This window comes from Cervus elaphus, chromosome 10 (genome assembly GCF_910594005.1).
Source record: "Cervus elaphus chromosome 10, mCerEla1.1, whole genome shotgun sequence".
NCBI classification, from domain to species: domain Eukaryota; kingdom Metazoa; phylum Chordata; class Mammalia; order Artiodactyla; family Cervidae; genus Cervus; species Cervus elaphus.
In genome coordinates, this window is record NC_057824.1 from 55402732 (window position 1) to 55426139 (window position 23408).

The 23408-nt window shown below is 60.3% G+C and overlaps 2 protein-coding genes across 2 annotated transcripts in view; both read left to right on the plus strand.

Moving 5' to 3' along the window:
- PRKAR1B (protein kinase cAMP-dependent type I regulatory subunit beta) overlaps positions 1-23408 on the plus strand; it is a 68823-nt gene that overhangs the window by 29673 nt on the left and 15742 nt on the right. Inside the window, exons 5-8 of the mRNA XM_043915503.1 lie at positions 8255-8316; positions 9002-9048; positions 16884-17042; positions 21584-21644. Coding sequence (XP_043771438.1) covers positions 8255-8316; positions 9002-9048; positions 16884-17042; positions 21584-21644 — 329 coding nt within the window. The remainder of the gene's footprint in view (positions 1-8254; positions 8317-9001; positions 9049-16883; positions 17043-21583; positions 21645-23408) is intronic.
- LOC122701985 lies at positions 9067-14447 on the plus strand. The gene is made up of 2 exons (XM_043915507.1): positions 9067-13573; positions 14237-14447. Exon 1 carries the CDS (start codon positions 10881-10883, stop codon positions 11898-11900), a length of 1020 nt encoding a protein of 339 aa, XP_043771442.1. The 5' UTR covers positions 9067-10880; the 3' UTR covers positions 11901-13573; positions 14237-14447.

Below are 23408 nucleotides of genomic sequence, written 5' to 3' on the forward strand. Positions count from 1 at the left end.
AGTGGTTTGTGATGACGTCCTGGGCGGCAGGGTGCGTGCTGGCCGGGTCTCCGGCGGGGGCGGGCTGCTGCCTGATGAGGCCGCTCTGGGGCTCCACCCTCTGCCTGGCACGTGGGTCCCACGTGCTCTGTCCCACGAGTGACTTTCTCTCTGCAGTTGTCCGAGGGATCGTCCCCGTTGGTGACAGAGCCTCCCCGCCCTTTCGGTTTCTGTGCTGGGCCCCAGGGCGTGTGTGGAGGGCACCTGGACGAAGCACAGGCCCGTGCTTTTGTGGCTGTTGGGCGTGGTGCAGTCTTGGGTATCCACTGGCGCCGTGGCCGGCTGGGTTCTCTGCCCTCCAGCCCTCCAGCCCCCAGCCCTGCTCACCTGTGGTTGCCAGCTTTACCCGCCCTGTTCCTGCCCCACTGCCCCGAGCCCAGCCTGGTTGGCGGCGTCCGTGGTGCCTGCTGCAGGCCTGCGTCTGGCCCTTTGAAGCCGCCCCTGACCGGTTCAGCAGCCGTGGAAAGGACACACGTCCCCTGACCCCGAGGCTTGGGGGTGGGGGTTGTCCTGGAGCCAGCAGGCCGCCGTGGCCTCCCCTGCACACACGCTTGGAGCTGATCTGCAGGCTGTGATCGCACGGGCCGCCTGGGTCTTGTGATTGATCCCCAGGCCTGCTGTGTGTAAATAAGCAAGATGCCGCTTATCCTGGAAAACATTTCCTGTCTTGGGAGGTGAGGAGGAAGGAGGAGGGAGCCAGGACCCCGTGTTCCATGCCCGACCTTGGACGAGGCCTGTGCGGGGCGGGGTCACTGGGACGGGGCTTCACTGTGGTCAGCATTCACACGGGGTCTCATTGGGGACCAGGCTTCATTGCGGTCAGTGTTCCCTTTATGCATGTCTTGATATGATTTTTCATCTTTACTCCTGGGATGTGATGCGTTATGTTTGATTTTTGAATACTGAGCCCGCCTTGCATGCCTGGAGTGAAACCCGCTTATCTGTGTGTGTGAATCTTTTAATACAGGGTTGGGTTTGGTTTGCCTGTGTCTTGCTGAGCATTTTTACATCCGTGTTCATGAGTCAATGGCCTGTAATTTTCCTTTCTTGTAGCACCTTTGTCTGGTTTTGGTATGAGAGTAATTCGGGCCTCACAGAATGAGTTAGAAAGTGTTCCCTCTGCTTCTGTGTCTGGAAGAGATTGTAGAGAATTGGTGTATTTTCTAACTTGAAGCTTTGGTGGAATTCACTAGTGAATCCGTCTGGGCCTATGGATAGTTGAGTATTTCCTGATTCAATTTCTTTCATAGGTTATGTTGTCTGTTTCTTTGGGTGTGTGTTGGCAGGTTGTGTCTTTCAAAGAACTGGTCTCTTTCCTCTAAATTGTGAGATTTGTGGACACACCGTTGTTCGTAGTCTCCCTTCATGATCCTTTTCAGTCCATGGGGTCTGTGGGGGTGATGCCTTCCCTCTGGTTTGTGACGTTGGCTCTCTGTGTATTCTCTCTCTCAATCTCTCCTCCCCGCCCCAACCCCACCTGTTTTGCTTACCATGGCTAGGGGTTTATAGGTCTTTATTAATCTTTCTAAAGAACCGGCTTTGGTTTCATTGATTTTCTCTGTTAATTTCCTGTTTTAAATTTTCCCCCAATTTTTATCATTTCTCTTCTTTTGCCTGCTTTGGGGTTAACTCACTCTTCTTTTTCTGTTAGTAGTTTCCCTAAGTCTCCCCCTTAAGACGCGCACTTCCAACGCTGCACGTTCCCCTCCAAGCGCTACTCGCGCTGCCGCCCACAAATTTTGTTAAGTTGCCTTTTCATTTAAACACATTTTCAATTGCTCTGAAACCTTCTTCTTTTAACCATGTGTTATTTAGAAGTGTGTTGTTTAGTCTCCGGTACTTAGGGATTTGAAGTTACTTTTCTGTTATTGATTTCTAGCTTAATTCCACTGTGGTCTGAGGGCAGGTTGGGTGTGGTTCACATGCATTAATTTGTGCAGGTGTGCCCAGGTGCAGCAGGACTCACCTCGTCCTCCCGGGGCTCTGAATGTGCTCCCCGTGGAGTCACGCGTTCGTGTGCGTCTCTGAAGTGCCTGGCATCGGGGCTGAGGAGGCAGCCACAGACGCGGTGGCTCGGGTCCCCCGAGGCGGAGGCTCCCGGGGTTTCATAAACAGCGTGCTCTCCGTGCTCCAGCAGGGAGCAGGAGCCCTGCATCCACGCCATGAACAGCTACGCCTGAGTTATTGCTGCTTAGAGAGAATTATTTGGAAACTCGCAGTCAGTTTCGCCCAAACAGTGGAAAAGCCTAAACACAAGCCAGGCACCCTGTCAGGGTGCTGGCTCCAGCGGACGAGAGCCCCCCTGTCCCCAGGGCCTCGGCGGGCGGCAGAAAGCAGGGCGTCCTGTGGTGCCGGTCCCCAGGGCTCTGCCTGCGGCCCCGGCCGGCTTCTGGAACGTGAGTAACGCTGACCGTGGGCCCAGGGCAGCCGCCCGGCGGCTTCCAGGTCAGGTGTGCTCCTCCCCTTTCTGGCATCATTTCGACGTCGGAAAAAACACTCTATGCCTCGAATGCGCTTTCTGCATCCGTGAGGACTTTTTAAATTCGAGTCGCCCTGGTCCTTGTCCCCGCATGTGTGCGCCCTGTGCATGCCCGTGGCAGGAGCGTCTGTGCCCTGTTCTGTGCTGCTCTTGTGACCTCACCAGCGGGGGGCAGAAACACACATCCTGGCTCTGACACCCCCCACCCCCGTGCTTCGGAAAGTTGGACATTTTTCAGAATAAAGAATTTAAAGAAATAAAGACACAGAAATGTTGGAACTGCTAATGCAGGTTTCTCCCCCTTAGGACTGGAGGTGGTCCCGTGGTCCCTGTCACAGCACTTTTGCTCAAAGTCACAAGAATTGCCCCTCCCCCTCCCCATGTTTACAGAATGCTGGAGGAAAGGCAGATTGTTGGGGTTCGGGGGTGGGGTGCAGGGGTTCTCGCCACCCCACCCGCCGTGTCCTCCTCGGAAGGGGGCAGGCGTGGCTCCCATTGGCTGTGGGCGCCTCCCTCGGTCTGGGTGCACTCCTGTGGCCTCGCTCCGGAGAACTGGTCCAACCTGTTTGGACCAGTTTATGCTTCCGCAGGTTTCTTTGCAGGGGTGGGGGTGGGGGGTGTTTACCTGTCAGGCCACCTGCAGCAGCAGTTCAGCAGTATATCAGAAATGTCAGCCAATAAAAGGGAGTAAGAAAGTCATAACCGGATCACGAGACTGCCTGAGCTCCGGGGCGCAGAGTGTGCTGCTGGCGTCCTTCCTGGGGCTGGGTGAAGGAGCCCCTGTGTGCACAGAGTTTGGAGCCAGCAGGAACGGCCGTGGTGGCTCCCGGTCGGGGCGGACAGGGCTGTCGCCATCTGGGTGCTCTCCTGCATTGCCCGGGGCGGTGCCCGATGCCCGCGGGCTGGCTCCTTGGACGCTCAGCCCCAGGGTCCCTTCAGGCGCGTTTAGGGCGGCCGCAGGTTCCTTGGTTGCCATCGAGGGAGCACTCGTCACAGGGACGACCCCCCCTCCCCCGCCGTGAAGGCCACACGCATAGCTGTCACCCCTCTGTACAAGGAACCCTCGGGCGGGGCTGCAAACGGAGACGGGGGGTCGTGCAGACACAGAGGCTGGGCCCCTGCCAGCTGGGGAGTTCTTGCTTCGTGAGAACAAAGGCCCCGTGTTGCTAGATATTCCTGGTTTTTTTTTCCATCCAAATTTCTGGCGAGTGTATGCTCCACGGTTCTGTCTCGTCACAACAAAGACTTGGAGTGACGGACATTAAAGCCCCCTCGGCGGGTCACAGCTCTCGGGTCTTGGACAGGCCTTGTTATAGCTCTCAGGTCTCGAACAGACCGTGTTATAGCTCTTAGACAGATCAGTGTTACAGCTCCGTGTTACAGTTCTATTTTATTTAGAAGATGGCAGGCCTATCCATCTTTGAGGCGTGAAGGCACGTCGATCCAAAGATGCGAAGAGAAGAGCGCCCCAGCGCGTGGGAGAGAGGGAGAGAGAGGGGGAGAGAGGGAGGGAGAGGGAGGGAGAGGGAGAGACTTTTGGCTTCTCTTTTTATGTTTTTTTCTTCCCCTGGGGCCTGCCCTATGCAAATTGCGCTTAGTCTGGAGTGCTGTTCTGCCTGAAGTCCTCACTCCGGGCCTTGGACCTTCCTTTGACCTTCTTTTGTTCTATTTTTGCGGGCTTTTCCCTTTCTTGTCTTTTAGCCACTGCCATTTTGGACTCCTTTTCCCTATTGTAACTACCTAACACAAAGAAAAACCAAAATTTATGATATTTATAGATCTCTCAATTTTTAAATATTAGGGAACTAACTTTGAAAATAGGGCCACCATTGACCCATGAACAATCAATAGAACACTCAGAAATTTCAGTGGTGACCTCCCTTTGCAAAGAGGCACAGGTCCCGGAGGTTTTCTGGATGAATTTTGTCAAAACTTTAGCAAACCATCCATCCTTTTTACAAGTGACTTCAGAAGATAGAGAATGAGAAAGCTGCCCTGCGCATTGTATGAATTTCAAATGAGTTTGGAGGGACACGCCAATCAGGCCGTAACAGACACACAGCATGTGTGCCGTGTAAGTGTAAACCCCGGATGAAGCGATCAGTGGATGTTGGGCACATAGGCTGACCCTCAGGGAAAACAAACCGGACCCCCTTCCTGTGGACAGAAGGTCTGAATGTCTTCATGGTAGTATTTGGCAGAGGATGCTCTGGACCCAACTGTGTGCCCCCGAGTCATCTGCTGAAGCCCTAACCACCTCCGTGGAGGCGTTTGGGAGGGGGTGGGGCTTAGGTGAGGTGGGACCCCCAATGATGGGATTAATGCCCTTATAAGAAGAACTGAGGGGCTCCCCTGTGGTCCAGAGACTGAGACTCTGCCCTCTCAATTCAGGGGCTTGGGTTCAGTCCTGGTCAGGAAACTAAACACCATGTCCTGCAACTAAAGATCCAAATAAGACCCGGCGCAGCGAGTAAGTAAATATATATATTCTTTAAAGAAGACACCAGAGAGCCTCTCTCTCTGCCGTGTGAGGGTACAGTGAGAAGCAGCCAGACATGCTCCTGAAAAACACGGACGAAACAGGATGGGCTCTGTGGCGTGACGCTGCCTGGGGTGTAAGGTGCACACACCTCAGGACTCCATGTTGTGAGAGAAAATGTGCAATGGGAGGTGGGGGTGGTCTAGTCGCTCAGTCGTGTCTGACCCTGCGACCCCACGGACTGTAGCCCACCAGGGTCCTCTGTCCATCGTATTTTCCAGGCAAGAATACTGGGGTGGGCTGCCATTCCTTTCTCCAGGGGATCTTCCCAACCCAGGGATCGGACCCACGTCTCCTGCATTGCAGGCGGTTTCTTTACCAACTGAGCCATCAGGGAAGCCCCCTCTCAAATCTCAGTACAATCACCAGACCTCAGGGAAGAAGGGAGAAGGGGAAGACTCTTTAATGAGAGCGATCCCCACTGCTGTGAACTCAGGGCCACAAGCCTGCATCTGGGGTTTAAGTCGCGGGTGGCTCCCAGCGGTGCTGGCATGACCGTTGGAAGTAGCGGGGGCCACGGCGCCACCCAGGCTTGTCCGAGCCACAGCAGCTCCCTTCTGCTGGGCCTTGGGGTTTGGGGCCACGCCAGGCCCCCAGCTCCATGTGGTCCAATCTGGGAGGCCAGCCGTCCTGAGAGCAGGTTTGAAGTCGGATCACAGAGGCTGGAAGGACTTGGCTGATATCTCACCCCAGGAGTGGGGGGTTCTCTGACCCTCAAAGAGAACGTTCCTTATCTGCAGAGGTGGCCCTCCAGAGAAGGCCTGGTTTCCATGGCAACCTGCCCACGCCCCCAGGGCCGCAGGGTTAGGGTCTGGCTTCCGCCAGGATGGGGACAGCAGGTGGCAGGGAGCCCTTCATGGCCCCAGAGGTGGCAGCGTGGTACGGCCCTCCTGGGGTGGACGCTCCAGGCGCCGGGACCAGGCATGCCCAGCGCCCACCCCAGGGCCGGGGGCATCTCAGGGCCGAGGCCCACCCCCGCCCTGGCTGGCTCCTTCCCTCCTAACCTCGGGATTGTTTTCCCAGGCACCTCGCTCAGCGGCCTTGGCCACTGGCTTGACTGTGGTGGCTTCGGACGTCTGGTTTCCAAGGTCAAAACAAGTAACTTACCGGCAGGATGTGCTGTAAACATTTACTTGCAAGTCAAGAATTAGCCTTGTTTTAAAATGGCACTTGGGCAGTGGGGTTTAGATTTAAAATAAACAAAAACCAAAATGTCTGTGCTGTTGGAATTAGCTGTGATGAACATTTAAACTACTTTTGGGCTGAGAATAACAAGCCCAAGATGGAACAGCTCCATTTGCGTGATTTTTTCCCCCAGAAATGTACTGAGTTGGGATTCACCAGTGCTGTTTTTTCATTGAGGTCTAGTTGATTTATAATATTATGTGTTCCAGGTGTGCAGCATAGTGATTGTGATTTTTAAAGGTGATATTCCTCTTATAATCACTACAAAATACTGGCGGTGTTCCCGGTGTTGTGCAGTGCGTCCTTGTAGCTTATTTATTTTTTGCGTAGTAGTTTGTACCTCTTACTTCTCTCCCCCTACATTGTCCTCCTTCCCATTGGTAACCACTAGCTCTCTATATCTTTGAGTCTGCTGTTTTCTCGTTATATTCACTAGTGTGTTGTATTTTCTAGGTTCCATATATAAGTAAGATTATATGGTATTTTTTTACCTGACTTAGCCTAAAGCTCTCCAAATACATCCATGTTGCCGCACATGGCATTCTTGCATTCTTTTTTATGGCTGAGTAATATTCCAGGGTAGAAAAGACCCTGATGCTGGGAAAGATTGAAGGCAGCAGGAGAAGGGGACGACAGAGGACGAGATGGTTGGATGGCATCATTGACTCAGTGGACATGAGTTTGAGCAAGATCTGGGAGATGGTGAAGGACAGGGAGGCCTGGCGTGCTGCAGTCCGTGGGATCACAAAGAGTGGGACACGACTGAGCAACGGAACAACAAAAGCAACAGCAGCATTGCATCGCACACACACACCGCGTCGTCCTCGTCCGTTGCTCTGTTGGTGGGCACTTAGGTCGCTTCCACGTCTTGGCTGTTGTAACTAGTGCTTCTGTGAGTGTTGGGGCGCACGTGTCGTTCTGAATCAGAATTCTCTCTGGTCCCGCTCCCAGGAGTAAGATGGCAGGATCATATGGCAGCTCTATTTTTATTCTTTTTCGGGAACCTCCATACTGCTCTCCTAGTGCCTGCACCAATCTGCACTCCCACCGACAGTGTCGGGGACGGTGGGGCTCGGGGAGCTGAGGTGTGCCTGCAGGCAGAAGCGGGACTCAGCCAAGCAGAGGAAGGCGTCCGCGGGTCGGTCTGGGGGCTCCCGCGCCCCACCCTCCTTCACCTGCTCCTCCCTCCTCCTCTTCCAGGGAGACAAGCGTTTAAATAGACGAAAGCAACGGCTTTCAGATGTGTTTGTGTTTCCTGGGCTCGGGGACTGGGCGGGCACGGGCAGGTTGGGTCCCTGGCTCTGTGTGTGTTTCCTGGGGGCTCCTCCACTGACCCATTTCCCAGACCCTTGAGACCCCCCTGCCCAGGGGGCCCAGCGTCATGCTTCTCTTCTGGGGGACATGTGCCCGGGGTGGGCGAGCTCCCCAGGGATGGTGGTTGGTGGTTGGATCTCAGTTTCTGGACCCTGGCCTGAGCATCTGGTCGCCGTCCGGAGGAAGTAAAGGCTCCTGGGCGGACGTGGCTGCTCCTCCGGTCGACAGGGCGTCCCCACCTCCCCGCACCCCAGTCCTGCTTGAGGGTCCGTCTCACATCAGACTCGGGAGACAGACAGCCCGGCTGCCCGATGGGCACACCCCGCGCCAGCCTCAAGCCTCTGTGCCCGTCGAGTGAGCAGTTGAGAGAGTCCAGTTTCCTCCCATTTCTGTGTCCAGCATCTCGACTCCCTTAGATGGAAAGTGTTTCCCTGGAAAAAGGTAGAAAAGGGATCAGGACTGGTTGCCGTGTCCTCATGGGAACTGTCCCCATCTGCTTTGTCTTCTGTGAGTGGAGTCTGTCCCGAATGATCCTGTCTTCATAAATCCTCAGGCCGTGCAGAGCAGGGGGTCTTGAGTCCAGGGCCAGCAGGTCCCCGGGGTCTTCAACCCCTCAGAGCCGGGGAGCAGGAACTGTGGGAGGGCAGGGCAGCCCCCAGCGCCCCCATGGCCCCCACACGCCATGGTTTCTTTTGCAGCGACATATTTGACGCCATGTTCCCTGTCACACACATCGCCGGGGAGACTGTCATACAGCAAGGTACGCCGCCCGCTTCTCCTCCTTGGGGCTGGAACCCCTGCGAAGGGTTGGTTCTTCACTTATGAATATATTTGTCACGAAACTCTCGTTGTCTGTCCTTGAGACGGGTCACTAGGACCCTGCATAACAGCCCATATCACAAGTCAGTGTGTGTTAACACGTGCTGACAACCTCGGCACTCAGTCCTTCCTGATTCTTTACGGCCTCACGGACTGCAGCCCGCCAGGCTCCTCCGCCCATGGCATTATCCAGGCAAATACTGGAGTGGTCTGCCATCTGCTCCTCCAGGGGATCTTCCTGACCCAGGGATCGAGCTCGTGTCTCTCCTAGATTGGCAGGCAGATTCTTTTTACCGCTGAGCCACGGGGGACCTTCTTGTCATTAAAAAAATTGAGGCGCTGTGTTGAGTCCTGGTGACTTGACGGCCATGGACTTCAGACGGCAGCGGTGTCAGGAGAGGACGCTCTGCCAGCCTGACTGTGGTAACGGTTTCCCGACGAGTGTGAAGTAGGTCACTGTGTTCACCACCTTCGTACACACAGCTTCCACTTAAAGATTTTTAAAGATGGATGAGGCCCGGCCTTGCTTGGCAGAGGTGTAGGAAGTAGCGTCGTAAGATGGTCTGTTAGCAGAAGGACGAAAGTCCGCCTCCTCACGTCATGTCTCTGTTTTCCCTCCCTCGCAGGGGACGAAGGGGACAACTTCTACGTGATTGACCAGGGAGAGGTGGACGTGAGTATCCCCAGCGTCCTCTGGACAGCAGCACCCATCTGTGCCCACGCTCAGGTCTAGAGAACGTCGTTCTGGGTGATGTGTTTCCAGTTTTTCAGTCCTGAAGCAATAGAGTTCACGTATACGATACTCTAGGCACATCCGAGCAGACAGTGGGGTAAGGGCGGCTGGTGTCAGCCCGGCCACGGCCCCTGCCGTCAGTTCCCACAGAGCTGACCGTGGTCCCGGGGCCCCGAGAGGCAGCTCTGCTGCAGCCAGGAGCCCACGACCTGGCAGGCTTCCACGGCTTCCCCGGGCGCTCCCACGCTTCAGACGCCCAGGGGCCCTGTGGCTCTGCCTTTGTGGTGGAACCAGGCTGCGTTCCTCCTGGGATGTCACGCCCTCTGATTCTGTTCTATGTCCCCTCTTTACTGCCCAGTCTCTGGTGGGGGGGGCCCAGGCTCTGTTTGGAGAAGCACCTCCTCCATTACCTGGCCCTGGGCTGAGCCCTGACCTCCCTGGGTCCCCCACGGGCTCCTCCGAGTGCGGCTCAGCCTGAGCTGCCGTCCGCCCTCCCGCGCCCTCTCCCGCCTCCCCGTTGGCCTGGTGAGCCTGTCCCCCACGCGGGCTTCCAGCCGTCCGCCTCCCCTGAGGTTCTGCCTGTGGCCCTGATTCAGTCCAGCTTGCGCACTTGATCCTGGGGCGTCTGTTTAAGGCTGGCTCCATGCGGACTGGAGCTCCCTGCCCCCCAAACACAGGCTGAGTCTGTCCCGGGGTCCCGCAGTCAGGATGTCCTCGAGGCCCCTGCGTCAGACTTGGGCCCAGGACACCAGTGCTGGGGTGGCAGCCCCCACACCCCTGTCCAAGCCTCCGAGAGACGGAGCCCGCTGGCTCCCACCGCCTGCCCATCCTTGGGGCGGCGGCCAGCCGGGTGTCCGGGTGGGGGGCACTTGCCCTCCACGTCCCCCAGCAGCGAGTCTGTGTCCACGTGGCTGCGGCCCTCAGCTGCTGGGGCCAGTGGCAGCAGAGGTGGCAGTGTCGGTACCTCTGGGCAAGCCTCACGGGCTCGGGGTTTCTCTTGTCCCGGGCTCGGGCCTCGGGTGGGGGCTGTCCTGTCTACCCCGACAGAGGAAACTGAGGCAGGAGCCGGAGGCCAGGGCCCTGAGGGAGGTGGTGGGGGAGGCCGCAGGCTGGGCTCCGACCCCGGTCACAGAGCCAGCCGCAGAGAGACAGGCTGCAGCACCTCAGACCTGGCCGCCTGGGGCCCCCGCATGGTGTGGACGCGCTGCCCGGGCCCAGGTCGCTCGGGGCCTGAGCTCTGCAGGCTCCTCCCGCTCCTCGGCCTCTGCGTCTCCTCTCCTCTCCTCCTCCCTGTCTCTCCCTCGTTTTCTGGCACAGACGTCCAGCGAGCGCTTGTCCCATGCTGGTCGCTTGCGGAGCCCTGAGGATGCACTCCTGGGGACACGGCCCTGCCCTCGGGGTGCGTGGGGGTGGGGGCGACGGCCAAGAAGGCAGCTCCCAGTGAGCCTCTGGCCATCCTGTCCTGTTCTTACTCCTGCTCTGCCTTGCAAACTCCTGTCCATCCTTTAAGACCCTGCTGGGCTCCCCCAGAGCCGCTGGGCTCCCCCAGAGCATGGGGCTCCCTGAGAGTTGAGACGACCAAGCTTGGGTTCTCCCCAGCCAGCAGACGCGGGCACAGACGCCCCGTGGCCCAGAGTCCCATCCTTGTCTTTCTAGGAACCTGAAGGGTGTTGGGGTCCCATGAGACGTGCCTCCCGGCCCGCGTCCTCCACGCAGACCTGGGCCCGCACGCCTGAGCTGCGTGTTACTCTCTGTCCCCCCAGGAGATTAGCATGGAGCCCTCACCCCTGGCTCCCAGAGCCCAGACGCTCGGGCCCCGTGGGCGGATGCTGCCTCCTGGCTGCGGCCTCCAGCTTGGGCCATCGGCCCAGACGGGGCAAGGTGGTGACTGCAGGGCCGTCCCTGCATCAGCCTCAGAGGCTCCTCTAGCAGCTGGTGGGCTCGGGGCGGGCTGGGAGCCTGTGGTGTGGGCCTTGGGGGCGGCCGCGTGTGGAGGACCAGAGGTGCTCCGTCAGGAACCCGGGGGAGAGAGTGGCCAGACGCATCATGACCCTGGCAGTCATCTCTGCTCCGGGTCTGAATCGCAGCTTTTCTCGGCCTGGAGCTGTGCTTCTGGCCCTGCCTTCAGGGGTGGGGAAGTGACCCCGGACCAGGGACTGGCTGTGTGTGAGGGTTCTGGGGGCCTCTGTAAGGGCGTGGGGGGCAGAGGCCGGGTCCACTGCATTGTGACCCTGAAGCCCCCAAGACCCGGGCCCCCCTCGGAGGCCCCACCCTGGCCTTTAACAGGAGGGCCTGGGGTGGCCTTCCAGAGCCCCCCGCCCAGCAGTGTGCTGGGGGAGCGGCTGGGGGAGCGGATGCCAGAAGCACCAGCTCGGTTTAAATTACGGTTTTCCAGGGAGATTCGGACAGTGCCAGCCGCAGCGTGTGTACCGCCGAGAGCTATAATCCGTCCTCCTAAGTATAAAAATATCTCCCAATTTGTTTTATTCATGGAACATAGCATTTCCACTTGGAAGGGCACTCCACGGCCAGCTTCGTGGCTCAGGAGCGCTGTTCCTCCCCGCCCGGCCCTCCAGGCACCTGGGGCTTTGGGGCCTCCTGGGGGGCGCCTGCTGCACCCGGCTCTGCCCCCGCCCAGGGCCCCTCCCGCCTTACCAGACGTCTGTGGGCACGGCCGCGTCCAGCCTCCAGAGGTGGGGGCTCCTCGGGGGACGGGGCACCCCAGGCCGTCTGGTTCCATGGGTCACTGTCGGTCAGTCTGCTTGCCTGGTGTTCTGGTTTTTATTTTTTAGTCGGTAAAGTACACACACCGTAAAGGTTGCCGTCTTAACCTTTAGGTGTCCAGTTTGGGTCCATGAGCACATTCACACTGTTACATGGCCCTCCCACCACCATCTCCAGAATGTTCTCATCTTCCCAAACTGAGACTCTGTCCCCATTAAAGTCTAACCCAGGGCCCTCCCCCAGCCCCTGCCCCAATCCCCCACATTCCATCGTCTCTGTGGACCTGACGCCTCCCGGGGTCTTGTAGAAGCAGAATCACACAGTGTCTGCCCTGCGCTGGGCTTATCCCACTGAGCGTCGCCTCCACAGGTTGGTCCACGCTGCAGCAGGCGGCAGAGCCCTGAGCCTGTCCGCCGAGTCACGGGGAGGACCCCTGTCTTGTTCATCAGCGATCATGCCCGCCTGTGTGGTTGCCGCCGTGACCGGCACTGCTGTGGACGATGGGCCATGGGGGACCTGGGTGTCCTGCTCTGGGTGCCGTCTGCTGACCGGTCACTTTCCTGGGTGCAGGGCAGCTGTGGCCCCAAACCAGCTGTGAAGCTTTCCTGTAGCATCTCACCCACAGGGGGCGACTGGGGGCCCTTCACCCTTTTGGGTCTCTGCGGGGGGCCTGGAGACCCCATTGTGGTCAGAGGCTGCTCTGGATTTGGGGGACAGGTGACCCAGAGCCCCCCGTGGTGCTGGTGCCATGACAACAGCTTGGGGAGGGCACCGCCCTCAGGCACACCCCATGCTGGGCCCCTGACGGGCTGCATGGTCACCCTGGAGCATGCGGCCCTGCAGACGGGGTGGGGGCACGATGGGGTCCTGCCTGTGGACCCCCGGGGAGTGTAAGTTCTGCGGGGGAGGGCGGGGGAGGCCCGGGAGTGTGGCGGGTCCTCGGAGGGAACCGAGCTGGTGGCCGGTCACTTGGGGAGAGGATGCTGACCCCACGTCATCACCCATGTGGCTCGGGCTCTGCAGACAGGGTCCAGCAGGGAGACTCGGGGAGCTGCTCTCAAGCGAAATGGATCAGTCAGCCCCCTACCCCACCAGGCTCTTGGGTCAAAGAGGCCTGAGGCTCGTGACCCGGTTTATCCTGGAAGAGCAGCCGCGGACCTGGACTCACCCGCCCAGATGCCCCCACTCTTTGTGGCCGGAGCCTGGGACGCGGAGGAGCTGGGCCATTAACTTTTCCTCATCACCTGTGGAACCAAAAACAACAGCGGCTGGCATGCCTGGCTTGCTTCCTCGCCCCGGCGGCTCCGGGTTACGTGGGAAATACCTGCGGGAGGGGTGGGTCTGAGGTTGCAGGACACCACCCCCTCCAGTGAGTGGATCTCTCAGTGACTGTCTCCACTTACCCAACAGTTGCTTCAATGGATTTTCTATTTTCTGTGGCATTGCATGTTGAACTGAAGTGTCCTTGTGGGTGGGAGCAGGCGGTCAGGCAGCCCTGTGTGTCCTGGCTGTCTAGATTGGTGGGGCTGGGACCTTCTGAAGCCCCCCTGCTGACGGTGGTTCTGCTTTGGGGCTGTCATTAAGCAGATTCCTGTGTCTTCAGCCACCACCTCCACCTCTGTCCAAAGTTGGGACGAGAGCTGGTCTGTGGTGGGCGGGCGTCAGCGTCACCTGCCGACATCCTGGGCCGCACCCCTGGGGCTCTGAGTCAGAAGGTCGTTGTTGGGGAGCAGGTTTCCAGGTAACGCTGTGCATCTGGTCTGCTCACCACCTGTTGAGTGACCTGGTCAAAGTCTGGGGCACCCCTCACTGACCCTTGCTGCCCTCTGGTTGCCCCGAGCTGGGCTCCAGCTGTCGCAGGAGGTGTGTCCAGGTTCAGCCCTGCCAGAACCTTCAGTGGTCCCAAGACACACCTCTCCCCACATGGCCTCCCCCTTGTGCCCCCTCCCTGTGCCGGCCTCCCTGTGTGGCCTCCCCTCGTGGCCCCCTCGTGGCCTCCCCATGTGGTCTCCCCTCGTGGCCCCCCATGTGGTCTTGATGCATACGGATCCGAGTCCAGTCCTGCCTCGGGCTCTTTGCACGTCTTGTCCCGTCTGCCTCCAGCTCTCCTCACCCCTGGTCTTTGCACGGGACCCCTCAGGCTGGACACGAGTTTGCGTCCGTGAAAGCCCCGAACGGTGGCTCTTCCCTGAATCCTCTCCCTCCTTTCTCTGGCGCCTGCGGCTTGTTTTAAGGACAATTGAAAGTGAAAGTGAAAGTCGCTCAGTCGTGTCTAACTCTTTGGGACCCCATGGACTATAGAGTCCATGGAATTCTCTAGCTGAAATACTGGAGTGGGTAGCCTTTCCCTTCTCCAGGGGATCTTCCCAACCCAGGGATGGAACCCAGGTCTCCTGCATTGCAGGTGGATTCTTTGCCAGCTGAGCCACCAGGGAAGCCCTTGAGAACGATCGCATCTGGATAATCATTGCCCACCGGTGGTCAGTAAGCCCCTGCGAACCGGAATCCGTGTGCTTTCCGCTGCTGAAGCCAGTGGTGAGAACATGTGGGCCACCCCTGGTGCTGGGGTGACCTGGGGTGACAGCGACTGAATGGACCAACGGGAACAGCAGCTGGGGGCGCCAGGTGAGGCTGGAGACCCTGCAGCGGCGGTGGGAGCGTGGGTGCAGCCAGTGCAGCCTCCCACCACTCCCCTCTCACAAGAAGGAACAGCAAAATGAAACGAAGCCCGAAGGAGCCCCTTTGCGTGCCAGCCGGGGTGGGGCCGGGCGCTGCGCGGCTGTGCTGACAGCAGCCAGTGTCTTGAGAAGGATGGCCCTTTGTGCTCCGGGGGGCAGCCCGGCCCCTCCTCGGCTCCACACAATGCTTTTCTCTGATGCCTCTGAGGATGTGGCTGGGGCTTGGTGAGGAAGGGGGTCCTCATGGCCTCCAGGGACGCGCTCTGGCCCAGGTGCCCTTGCTGGGGTGCGTGGCAGCCGCCTGCCCGCTCTTTGGGGTACACCCTGGGGAAGCGGGGCTGTTGAGTGCCTGCCCTGCTCCTGGGGGACCCTGTCTCTTCAGGGGGTAATGGGGTGGCTGGCCTGCCCCACAGGCACCCGAGGCAGTGGCTCCTTCTTCCCCCGAGGCTGAGGGGATCCGCACACCCCCCCGGGACCCAGTCCCCCAAGGCCGTGGCACTTTGCTGACCCAGTGCCAAGGGGCGGGCGCAGCAGCACCGAGGGAGGGCGAGCTGGTGCAGACTGGGGGTGCTGCCTCACGCGTGAGAGAGGAGGCGCTGGGTCACCCGCGGGGAGGTTCGTGGCCACGTCAGAGCTGAGACTGGGCGGCGTCCATCGGCCATGGGTAGTGGTAGTGCAGCTGTGAGAACCGCGGACCAAACCAGCACTCAGCTCAGCCGCACAGAAGGCCGCGCGGGGCCCAGGCCAGCTGCCCTGCAGGCTCCCTCGGGCATGGAGTGCGGGAGGGCCCTGGGAGATCCTGGTGCCGGAGACGTTCAGCGCCTGACCTGGGTGGCGGGAGAGCTCAGCGCTGCACACGTGGGGTTGTATCCAGGCAGAGAGGGCTCTGTAGACACGCGAGCCCCGCGTGCGCTCTATGGACCCGTGAGCCCTGTGTGGTCTACGGACACGCGAGCCCCACATGGGCTCTGTGGACACGCGAGCCCCGCGTGCGCTCTACGGACCTGCGAGCCCCGTGTGGTCTACGGACACACGAGCTCTGTGTGCGCTCTACGGACCCGCGAGCCCCGTGTGGTCTATGCACATGCGAGCCCCATGTGCGGAGGGCCAGCCATGGGCCCCAGTCGCCATGACTGCCCCTTCATGGACTTTGGTCCCTTTGGGAAAACCGGAGCCTCCGGGACGCTGGGTCGAGAGCCCGGAGGACACAAACCCTGCCTCATGGGAGGAGGTCCCCGCCTGGGGGGCCTCCCGGAGGGTTGCATGTCATCTTGCCCCCTGACACCCTGTACTCAGCGGGCCAGCCCTTCTCCCCACCCCTGCTCACACCGCACGCAGTATCACCGGCGTGGCGCCCACAGACTGGCGATTCTGAGCCTCAGTCATGGTCGAGATAATGCGTCATTGAGTCCATAAGAATTGCTTCCATGATTCGCCGTAATCCATTCTTCCCCGACACGCACGCTTTTTGCCAATGGGAGCCATTCTTTAAGCTCATTGACACCGAGGAGATGAACAGAGGTTGTGTTAGTTGATAGTAAGCGAATCCACATAATGAACAATCCGGGCCATTCTGGCAGGACGCGGACCTGCGGTCAATGCATAGTCGCCACACTGTGCAGGGCCACCGCCCTCGCTGCCTGAAAGGGAGCCTTGTCCGCCTCTGGGCTCAGCCCTGGGCGCTGGCCTCCGCTCCCATTGACCGCAGGCGTGGGCGCTTGGGCGCTACCCGAGGGGTGGGGGGTCCCAGGGACTCTGGGGGCCTGGCTCCTCCCAGGCTGCGGGGCCCGCGGGTGGAGGCGAGCAAGGGCCTGGCTGCTGCGTGGAGCCTGGGATGGACGGGAGGGCAGCTTGTGATCAAGGCCGCCGGGTTGGAGGGGGCCGCCTGGGTGGGGCACGTGCGTCCCAGCAGGATAATGCCTGGAGGGGTGGCCCCCGCCCTGGGGCCCGGCAGGCGGCTGTTTCTGGCTGGTGAGGAGCAGAGTGTGACCTGGCCCGGGAGGTGGGGGTCCTAAGCGGTGCGTCCGCTGGGGCCTGGCCGGCGTCGGCACTGACGGCTGAGGGTCTCCACCTTTGTGCCTGTCCAGCCTTGATCCGGGCGGGGCTGGGCATGAGGTGGGCACCTTGGCTGGTCCGGGGCAGGGCAGAGCACAGCTGCGTCCCACCGCCTGCGAGGCGTGTGGGGGTGCAGGGACCTCCTGCCCCCCCGGGGGGTGTTGTGGAGGGCTCCCCATGCAGCAAGTGGCAGTGTGACCCCAGGCCCCATCCCCATCCCTTGCAGGTGTGTGTGGACAGAGGGTGGGGGACCCCCGAGAGGTCCCCACAGAGGTGGGGGACCCCCAGGCCCCCGACACTGTCCCCTGTCCCTTGCAGGTGTACGTGAACGGAGAGTGGGTGACCAGCATCAGTGAAGGTGGGAGCTTCGGGGAGCTGGCCCTCATCTATGGCACCCCCAGGGCAGCGACCGTGAAGGCCAAGACGGACCTCAAGCTCTGGGGCATCGACCGGGACAGCTACCGGCGTATCCTCATGGTGAGCCAGCGAGTGGTGCCTCAGGGCAGGCTCCACCAGGGCTGGGAGGGCACCAGTTGAGTCTGACACCCGCCAAGCATCTCATAGGAACCTTGGTCGTGTCCAGCTGGGGTGAGTAGGGATGAGATGGGGGGTGAGTGTTGAGGGGGTTCTGGAAATTTACCCAAAGGCAGGCAGACAGCTGGGCAAGCCCATTTGCTTTCCTTCCCATTCTCCTTACAATGGTCTGGAATGTGGTTGTGATGATTGGCGCCCCAACTGCCATTCTGTACCATAAGGTAACTTTGCTCAAGGTGGTGGAGTGAGTTCCCAAGAGGAACAGTAGGACCACAGTCCTGGGCAGGCTGCGGGCTGCTAGGCCTCCTTACTGGGCGACAGTCATTTTATATTTCCTTACGTGCAGCCCCCTCTTCTCGTCACGTTTGGGTGTAGGCGCGCGCATCTGTGCAGGCCACGTGGGGCTGTCGGGAGCAATGGGGCCGGTGTTCACAGAAGGCTCTGGAGATGAGTTCCTGGGCGGAGGGGGCCCTTCCCAGGCAGAGGTGGCTGCACCTTCCCATGCCCACTCAGTCTCGTGCTGAGACCCACCAGGGGACGGGGAGGCTGACGTGCTGGTGGAGGAGATGACAGGGCAAACCTGGCTCCTGGTGACAGTTTCCAGAGAGGGTGATAAAGCAGAAAGGGCAGGCGGGGGCAGGCCCGCTGTTTTATGGAAAGCCCTGGAGAACCCTCCCCAAGGTCCCCTGTGACAAGGTGGTATTGAGCAGAGGCCTGCAGTGGGGAGCCCTTGGCCGTCCAGGAGGAGAGTGTCTGGGCAGTGGGAGCAGCTGCTGCAGAAGTCCTGGGGTGCAGGCCTGGCTGGTGTGTGTGGACCAGCAGGGAGATGGCCAGGATGCCAGATCTCAGGGCGGGGGTGGTGCTGGGAGGGCTGTGTCCTCCGGCCCTCTGCCCCCGGGGTTCCTGGACTGACTCCCACTGCACCAGGCGCCCCTGCAGGAGCGTGGGCAGAGGAGTGGCAAGGGCCGCCGGGGCTTCCAGGTGAGGGTGGAGAGCCTTTTGGATTGGGCAGGGTGAGGGGAGCCGGGAGGCCCTGGCCGGCCGTGCTGGTCTGGGAGAGTCCCTTCATGGCCCAGGTCCCTGGCCCGAGGCCCCTGGGAGCTGAGTGCTGGTTCGTCGAGGGAGTCATGCTCCTTGGCTGTTGTCTGCACCCGGGGTGACTGCTGGCCCAGCTGCTTTTCCGAGCTGGTCAGGGGGTTGCTGGAGGGCCTGGGCTGAGGGCAGCCCCCAGCGGGTGGTGACGGTGTCTGACTCCTGTGGTCCTGCGATCCAGGGGTCCTGCCAGCCTCGAGGGAGGTCACCGAGGGGACACATTGCCGGGAGACCTGGGGGCTGCATGTGCCCCTGCCACGGGCCCTCAGGCCTCAGTCGCCGCCCAAAGACCAGCTGGGCCCTGCAGCTTCGGGGGGCTGTGGTTGGGGGCGCTCCGGGACATTTAGGACAGGCCCTGTGCACTCAGTCCCGTCTGAGCCTGCAGAGCGGTCTCGTCCCAGGGGCCCCGCTCGAGGGTCCTTTGTGGTTGGGGAGGGGGGTCAGTTCAGTCCTGGGGGCTCCTCGTCCGCACGCTCTGGGGTCGTCCGCTGGGCGCCTGCCATGTGCAGGGGCTGCTTTAGTGCCTGGAGGCCCTGCCCTGCCCTGCCCAGCGAGGTGCGTCCTCGTGGAATGCAGCCCCCTCTCTTTGGTCTCAAACCTGCCCGGTCCTGCCTCCCCTGGAGGGCACCCTCCCCCGTGCTGGCTGCTCCGGCGCACCTGGCCCCGTTGCATAAGCCATTGTTCCCTTACCGCCATCTGCACCGAGTCGTTCTTGGCTGTGGGATTTCTGTGGCTGGAACCTTATATTCAGGGAAGTTCCCAAACCACCGAGGCAGCCGGCGCTTCCTCTGTTTTAATTCTGGATCCCTGGGCACTAAGAATAGCAGCGGCCGTGCCCAGAGCTGGCGGAGCCCTGCGTTTCAGGAGGAAAATGACAGTGCGGCCCACTCGGAAGGGAGTGTCTGTGACAGCGTCCGTTTCTGCATCAGACCGCGGCCTGGGCGGACGCGGGTGTGCCTGCCGAGCGATGAATGGACCCTGAGCTGGACATGCGTGGGGGGCGCCGGGTGGGGGCTGGTGTCTCCAGGGAGAGGACCACCCCCCTCTGAACCCCAGCACGCCCGTCTGGGAGGTGGCCTTGCTCTGCGCGGTACAGACAGATGGATGGAGCTCGGTGAGACCAGCCACACCCGCCGCTTCCGAGCAGAGTGGGGCCTTCACCCTGGGGCCCCAGACAGGGGCCAGCACCCCCAGACTTCTCTCCTCCAAGTCAGGACCGTTTCTCCCTGACGCTTACGTGAGGCCCCAGCTGGAGCTGATGAGTATAGAATCCTGGTGCAGAGGCTGGGCTCGGGGCTCCAGAGCCCCACGTGCCTGGGGTGACCCGAGACCCTTGGAACCGTGTCCTGACCCCCACCCCACATGCTTGGGCCCCTGCTCCCATCTGTGACGTGGGGCAGCGGGGCCTGGGGCCCACTCCTCGTGGGAGCTGGGCCCGGTGATGGGGAGCTTCATTTCACGCTGCAGGGCCGGCTGGGCCTTCGTGTGTAGGGGAAAGGGCGCTCGGAGCAGTCGGTCCAGCTTGGAGAGTCACCTTGCCCGCCGTAGATGCCTCCTCAGCCTGGCGGGTCTGCACCCTCCCCCGAGCCGCGCCCTGATTGCCCGGCAGGCAGGAGCACTGTGAACGCTCTGGACTCAGGGGTCAGGGGTCAGGGGTCGGGAGCCTCCAGGGGCCTCGGGCAGTGCTGTCCGGGGTGTGTGCACTTTGGCCGGATCCCTGCTGTCCTCTGGGACCCGGGTCCCCTGCCTGTCCTCAAGGTCGGCTCAGACCGTGCGGGGCGGGGGGGGGGGGGGGGGTGGGCAGGGCAGGGGAACCTGTACTTTACAGACGTTTTAGGTTTCCGTCTTAGGACAGACGCTGCCCCTGGGCCCGCGGGGTGCAGCAGCAGGAGCCTCTTGCTGGGCAGTGGGTTCGGGGTGGCCTCGGGCCTGTGCCAGGCGGTCGGGGCTGGGGGAGGGCATGCCCCTTGCTGGGGTGGGGTGCCCCGTCAGGAAGCGTGGTCTGCCCCCATCCATCTGTCGGGGTCAGTGGGGGTCCAGCTCTGCTGTGCTGGGGGGCCGGGGTGTGATGGAGGGCGGCTGGAGGAGTCACAGGGGCCTCGAGGTGTAGGTGGCGGGTGGGGGATGTAGGTGGTCTTGGCCCGACGGGACCCCAGCACAGAGACGTGGAAGCTGAGGCCGCAGGCACCAGGGAGGCAGAGCTGAGAGGGGCCAGGGCCTGCTCCTCCCGGCGGCCTGGGTCCCTGTAAGCAGCACTCGGGACGCGGGTCCGGGCGCCTGGCATCTTCCCCCCGTGGCCTCGGGCAGACCCTGTCCTGGCGCCGGGGGTCCACGTAGTGCCATCTCACCAGGCATGAAGCCCTCCGTGACTGCCGGTAGACAAGCCCCCAGGTGGGGGTCCTGGCCGGCCCCCGGCCTTACCCTGGAGGAGAGCTCTGATAGGAGGCGCCTTGGTCGGCCTGGGAGGCGGGTCTCACCGCCCGAGGGTCCCAGGCAGCCGCCTCCAGCTGTCGTCCTGCGGCAGGAGACGGATGGGCCGGTTGTGGCGGCTTTAATGTCTGGGGTTGCCGGGCAAACACGCCTGCATTCCAGCGGGAGGGCGTAGCTGCTGGGAGGTCATCGGGAACATAAATTATCCTTCAAAGAAACGCCTTTCTCCGGGCCGGTGGTGTCTGAGGTGGCTCAGCTCCGGCTGGGGGCTGTGCTGAGCTGAGCAAGCTGCCCCTGTGAGTGTCCAGACCTGCCGCCTGCGGACACACAGGGCCCCACGAGCCCTGGGTGCTGCCACTGACCACCTGGATGCTGTGTCCCCTGCACGGCCACCACTGCATCCCTGCCTACTTAGTCAGCTATGAGGGGGTCTTGGATCCCAGCCCTGTGGGGGCTCTGCTGGATGAAGGGGCCCTGGGGAGTCTCTGGGCTTCTTGGAGGCAGGCTGGGAACCTCCAGAATTCTGGAATCGAGACGCTGCCTTTACAATGTTGATCTGGCCCCAAACCACGGAGTCACAGGGGCTGACAGGGAGGCGGAGCCCCGGGGCTAGGGGCCTGGGGTCCCCCCACCAGGCCAGTTGACTGATGTTTGCTCACCTAGCCTTCATGGAATCCTGTGGGGACAGGAATTAGGATACCCCGTTGTCCAGATGAGGAAACCAAGGTGCCCCTTCCCTTGAGTCTGGGCAAGGCCGTGCGTTGTGTGAAACCCTGGGGGAGGGGGCGGCCTGGGCCCCGTGGCGGCAGCCCCTCAGACCCACCTTGCTTGAGGGGCTTGCTGGACACGGAATGCCCCGAGGGCCTCCTCTCAGGGGTTCAGGGTCACATGGGGATTTGGAGGACGTGGGAGGGCTTGGGGTGTGAAGCCCTCTGAACACCTTCTATGTCTCCTCCCCGCAGGGCAGCACGCTGAGGAAGCGCAGGATGTACGAGGAATTTCTCAGCAAGGTCTCCATCCTGGGTGTGTGCCCACCCACATGCCGTGCGCACCTGGGACGCACACACATGTGCACACACATGCTCGCGCACACACGTGCTCACACACATGCTCGCGCACACATGTGCACACACATGCGCACACACATGTGCGCACATGTGTGCAGTGCCCCCCCCACCATACACACACTCATTGTGCATGCAGGCATGTGGGTTCCCGTGAACACACACACACACTGTCTTGTGTCTGCCTCCATCCCTCCATGCTGTGCGTGTCCGTCTGTCCGTCATCGGAGCCGCTCTCCCCACGCTGGTCTGTCTGGAGGTCTCACATGTGCCCCTGTATTGAGTGTCTTTCCTGACCTGTCTGGGGGTTCCCTCTGTGGGTTTTCCCCTGCTCTTCTCGTCCTGGGGTCTGACAGACACGTCGATCGCGTCCCCACTGGCAGTGGGGAGTGTCAGAAAGTGCCCCCAGCAGCATCTTTTTGCTGTCTGGACCTTGCTCTGAGGTTCAGGACGGAGCGCTGTCATCCTGGCCCAGTCGCCCAGCAGTGCGAAGTCTCCATGCCTGTGTGGGGCACTTGGGAATTCCGCATCGTTTTAACCAGCTGGGGTGTGAGTAAGTGTGTGTTGAGCAACTCCCATCAAGGGCCAGGAGGGCGACCTCCTGGGGAAAGTGTCGGCTCAGAGCTGAGGCCCCAGGAAACCACAGGGAATAATGGTCCAGAAACAGTTCGGGGGGGAAGGTCTCAGCCTTAAACCCCAGGCTGGATGCAGGTTTGTGGGTGTAGGTGGCAAGTGAGGTTCAGCCTCCTTGTCTCAGAACCTGTGGGCTGAGGAGGGGAAGAAAGGAGCAGAGTCTGCGGCACTAGGATGGCGAGGAGGCAAGAACATGTGATGAAGAAAAGGCAGTAAGTGGTGCTTGGAAAAGTGGATAGCTGCACGTAAAAGAATGAAGTTAGGGCTTCCCTGGCGGCTCAGTGGTAAAGAATCTGCCTGCCAATGCTGAAGACACAGGTTCGATCCCTGGTCCAGGAGGATCCCACATGTCACAGGGCAGCCAAGTCCGTGCACCCCAGCTACAGAGCCTGTGTCCAGAGCCACAGCTGCGGAGCCTGTGTCCAGAGTCGGGAGCCGTGAGGACTGAAGCCCAAGAGCCGTGGAGCCGGAGCCTGCTCTCCGCAATGAGAGGAGTTACAGCGAGAAGCCCGCTCATCGCAGCCGGAGAAAAGCCAAGCAAAAGCAGCAGAGACCCGGCCAGCCAAATATGCATAAACAGACAAGTCCTAAAAAAAGAATGACATCAAAACATTCCCTAACACCACCTACCAAAACGCCTCTAAATGGATTAAAGACCCACATGTCAGACTAGATACAATAGAACTCCTAGAGGAAAACATAGGCAGAACACTCTTTGACATAAATCTGAGCAATATCTTTTTGGCTTCATCTGCTAGAGTAATGGAAACAAAAACAAAAATGAACAAATGGGACCTAATTAAACTTAAAAGCTTCTGCATAGCAAAGGAGATCATAAACAAAATAAAAAGACAACCTACAGACTGGGAGAAAATATTTGTAAATGATGCAATAGACTAGGGATGAATTTCCAAAATATGCAGACAGCTCATAGAGCTCAATACAAAAAAAAACAAACAACCCAATCAAAAATGGGCAGAAGATCTAAATAGGCGTTTCTTCAAAGAAGATACAGAGATGGCCAACAGGCACATGAAAAAGATGCTTCCAGCTTTGCTAATTATCAGAGAAACACAAACAAAAACTACAG

Bases quoted from the DNA above. Each gene is read 5' to 3' on its own strand.
- LOC122701985 (XM_043915507.1), top strand. From the start codon at position 10,881: ATGGAGCCCTCACCCCTGGCTCCCAGAGCCCAGACGCTCGGGCCCCGT.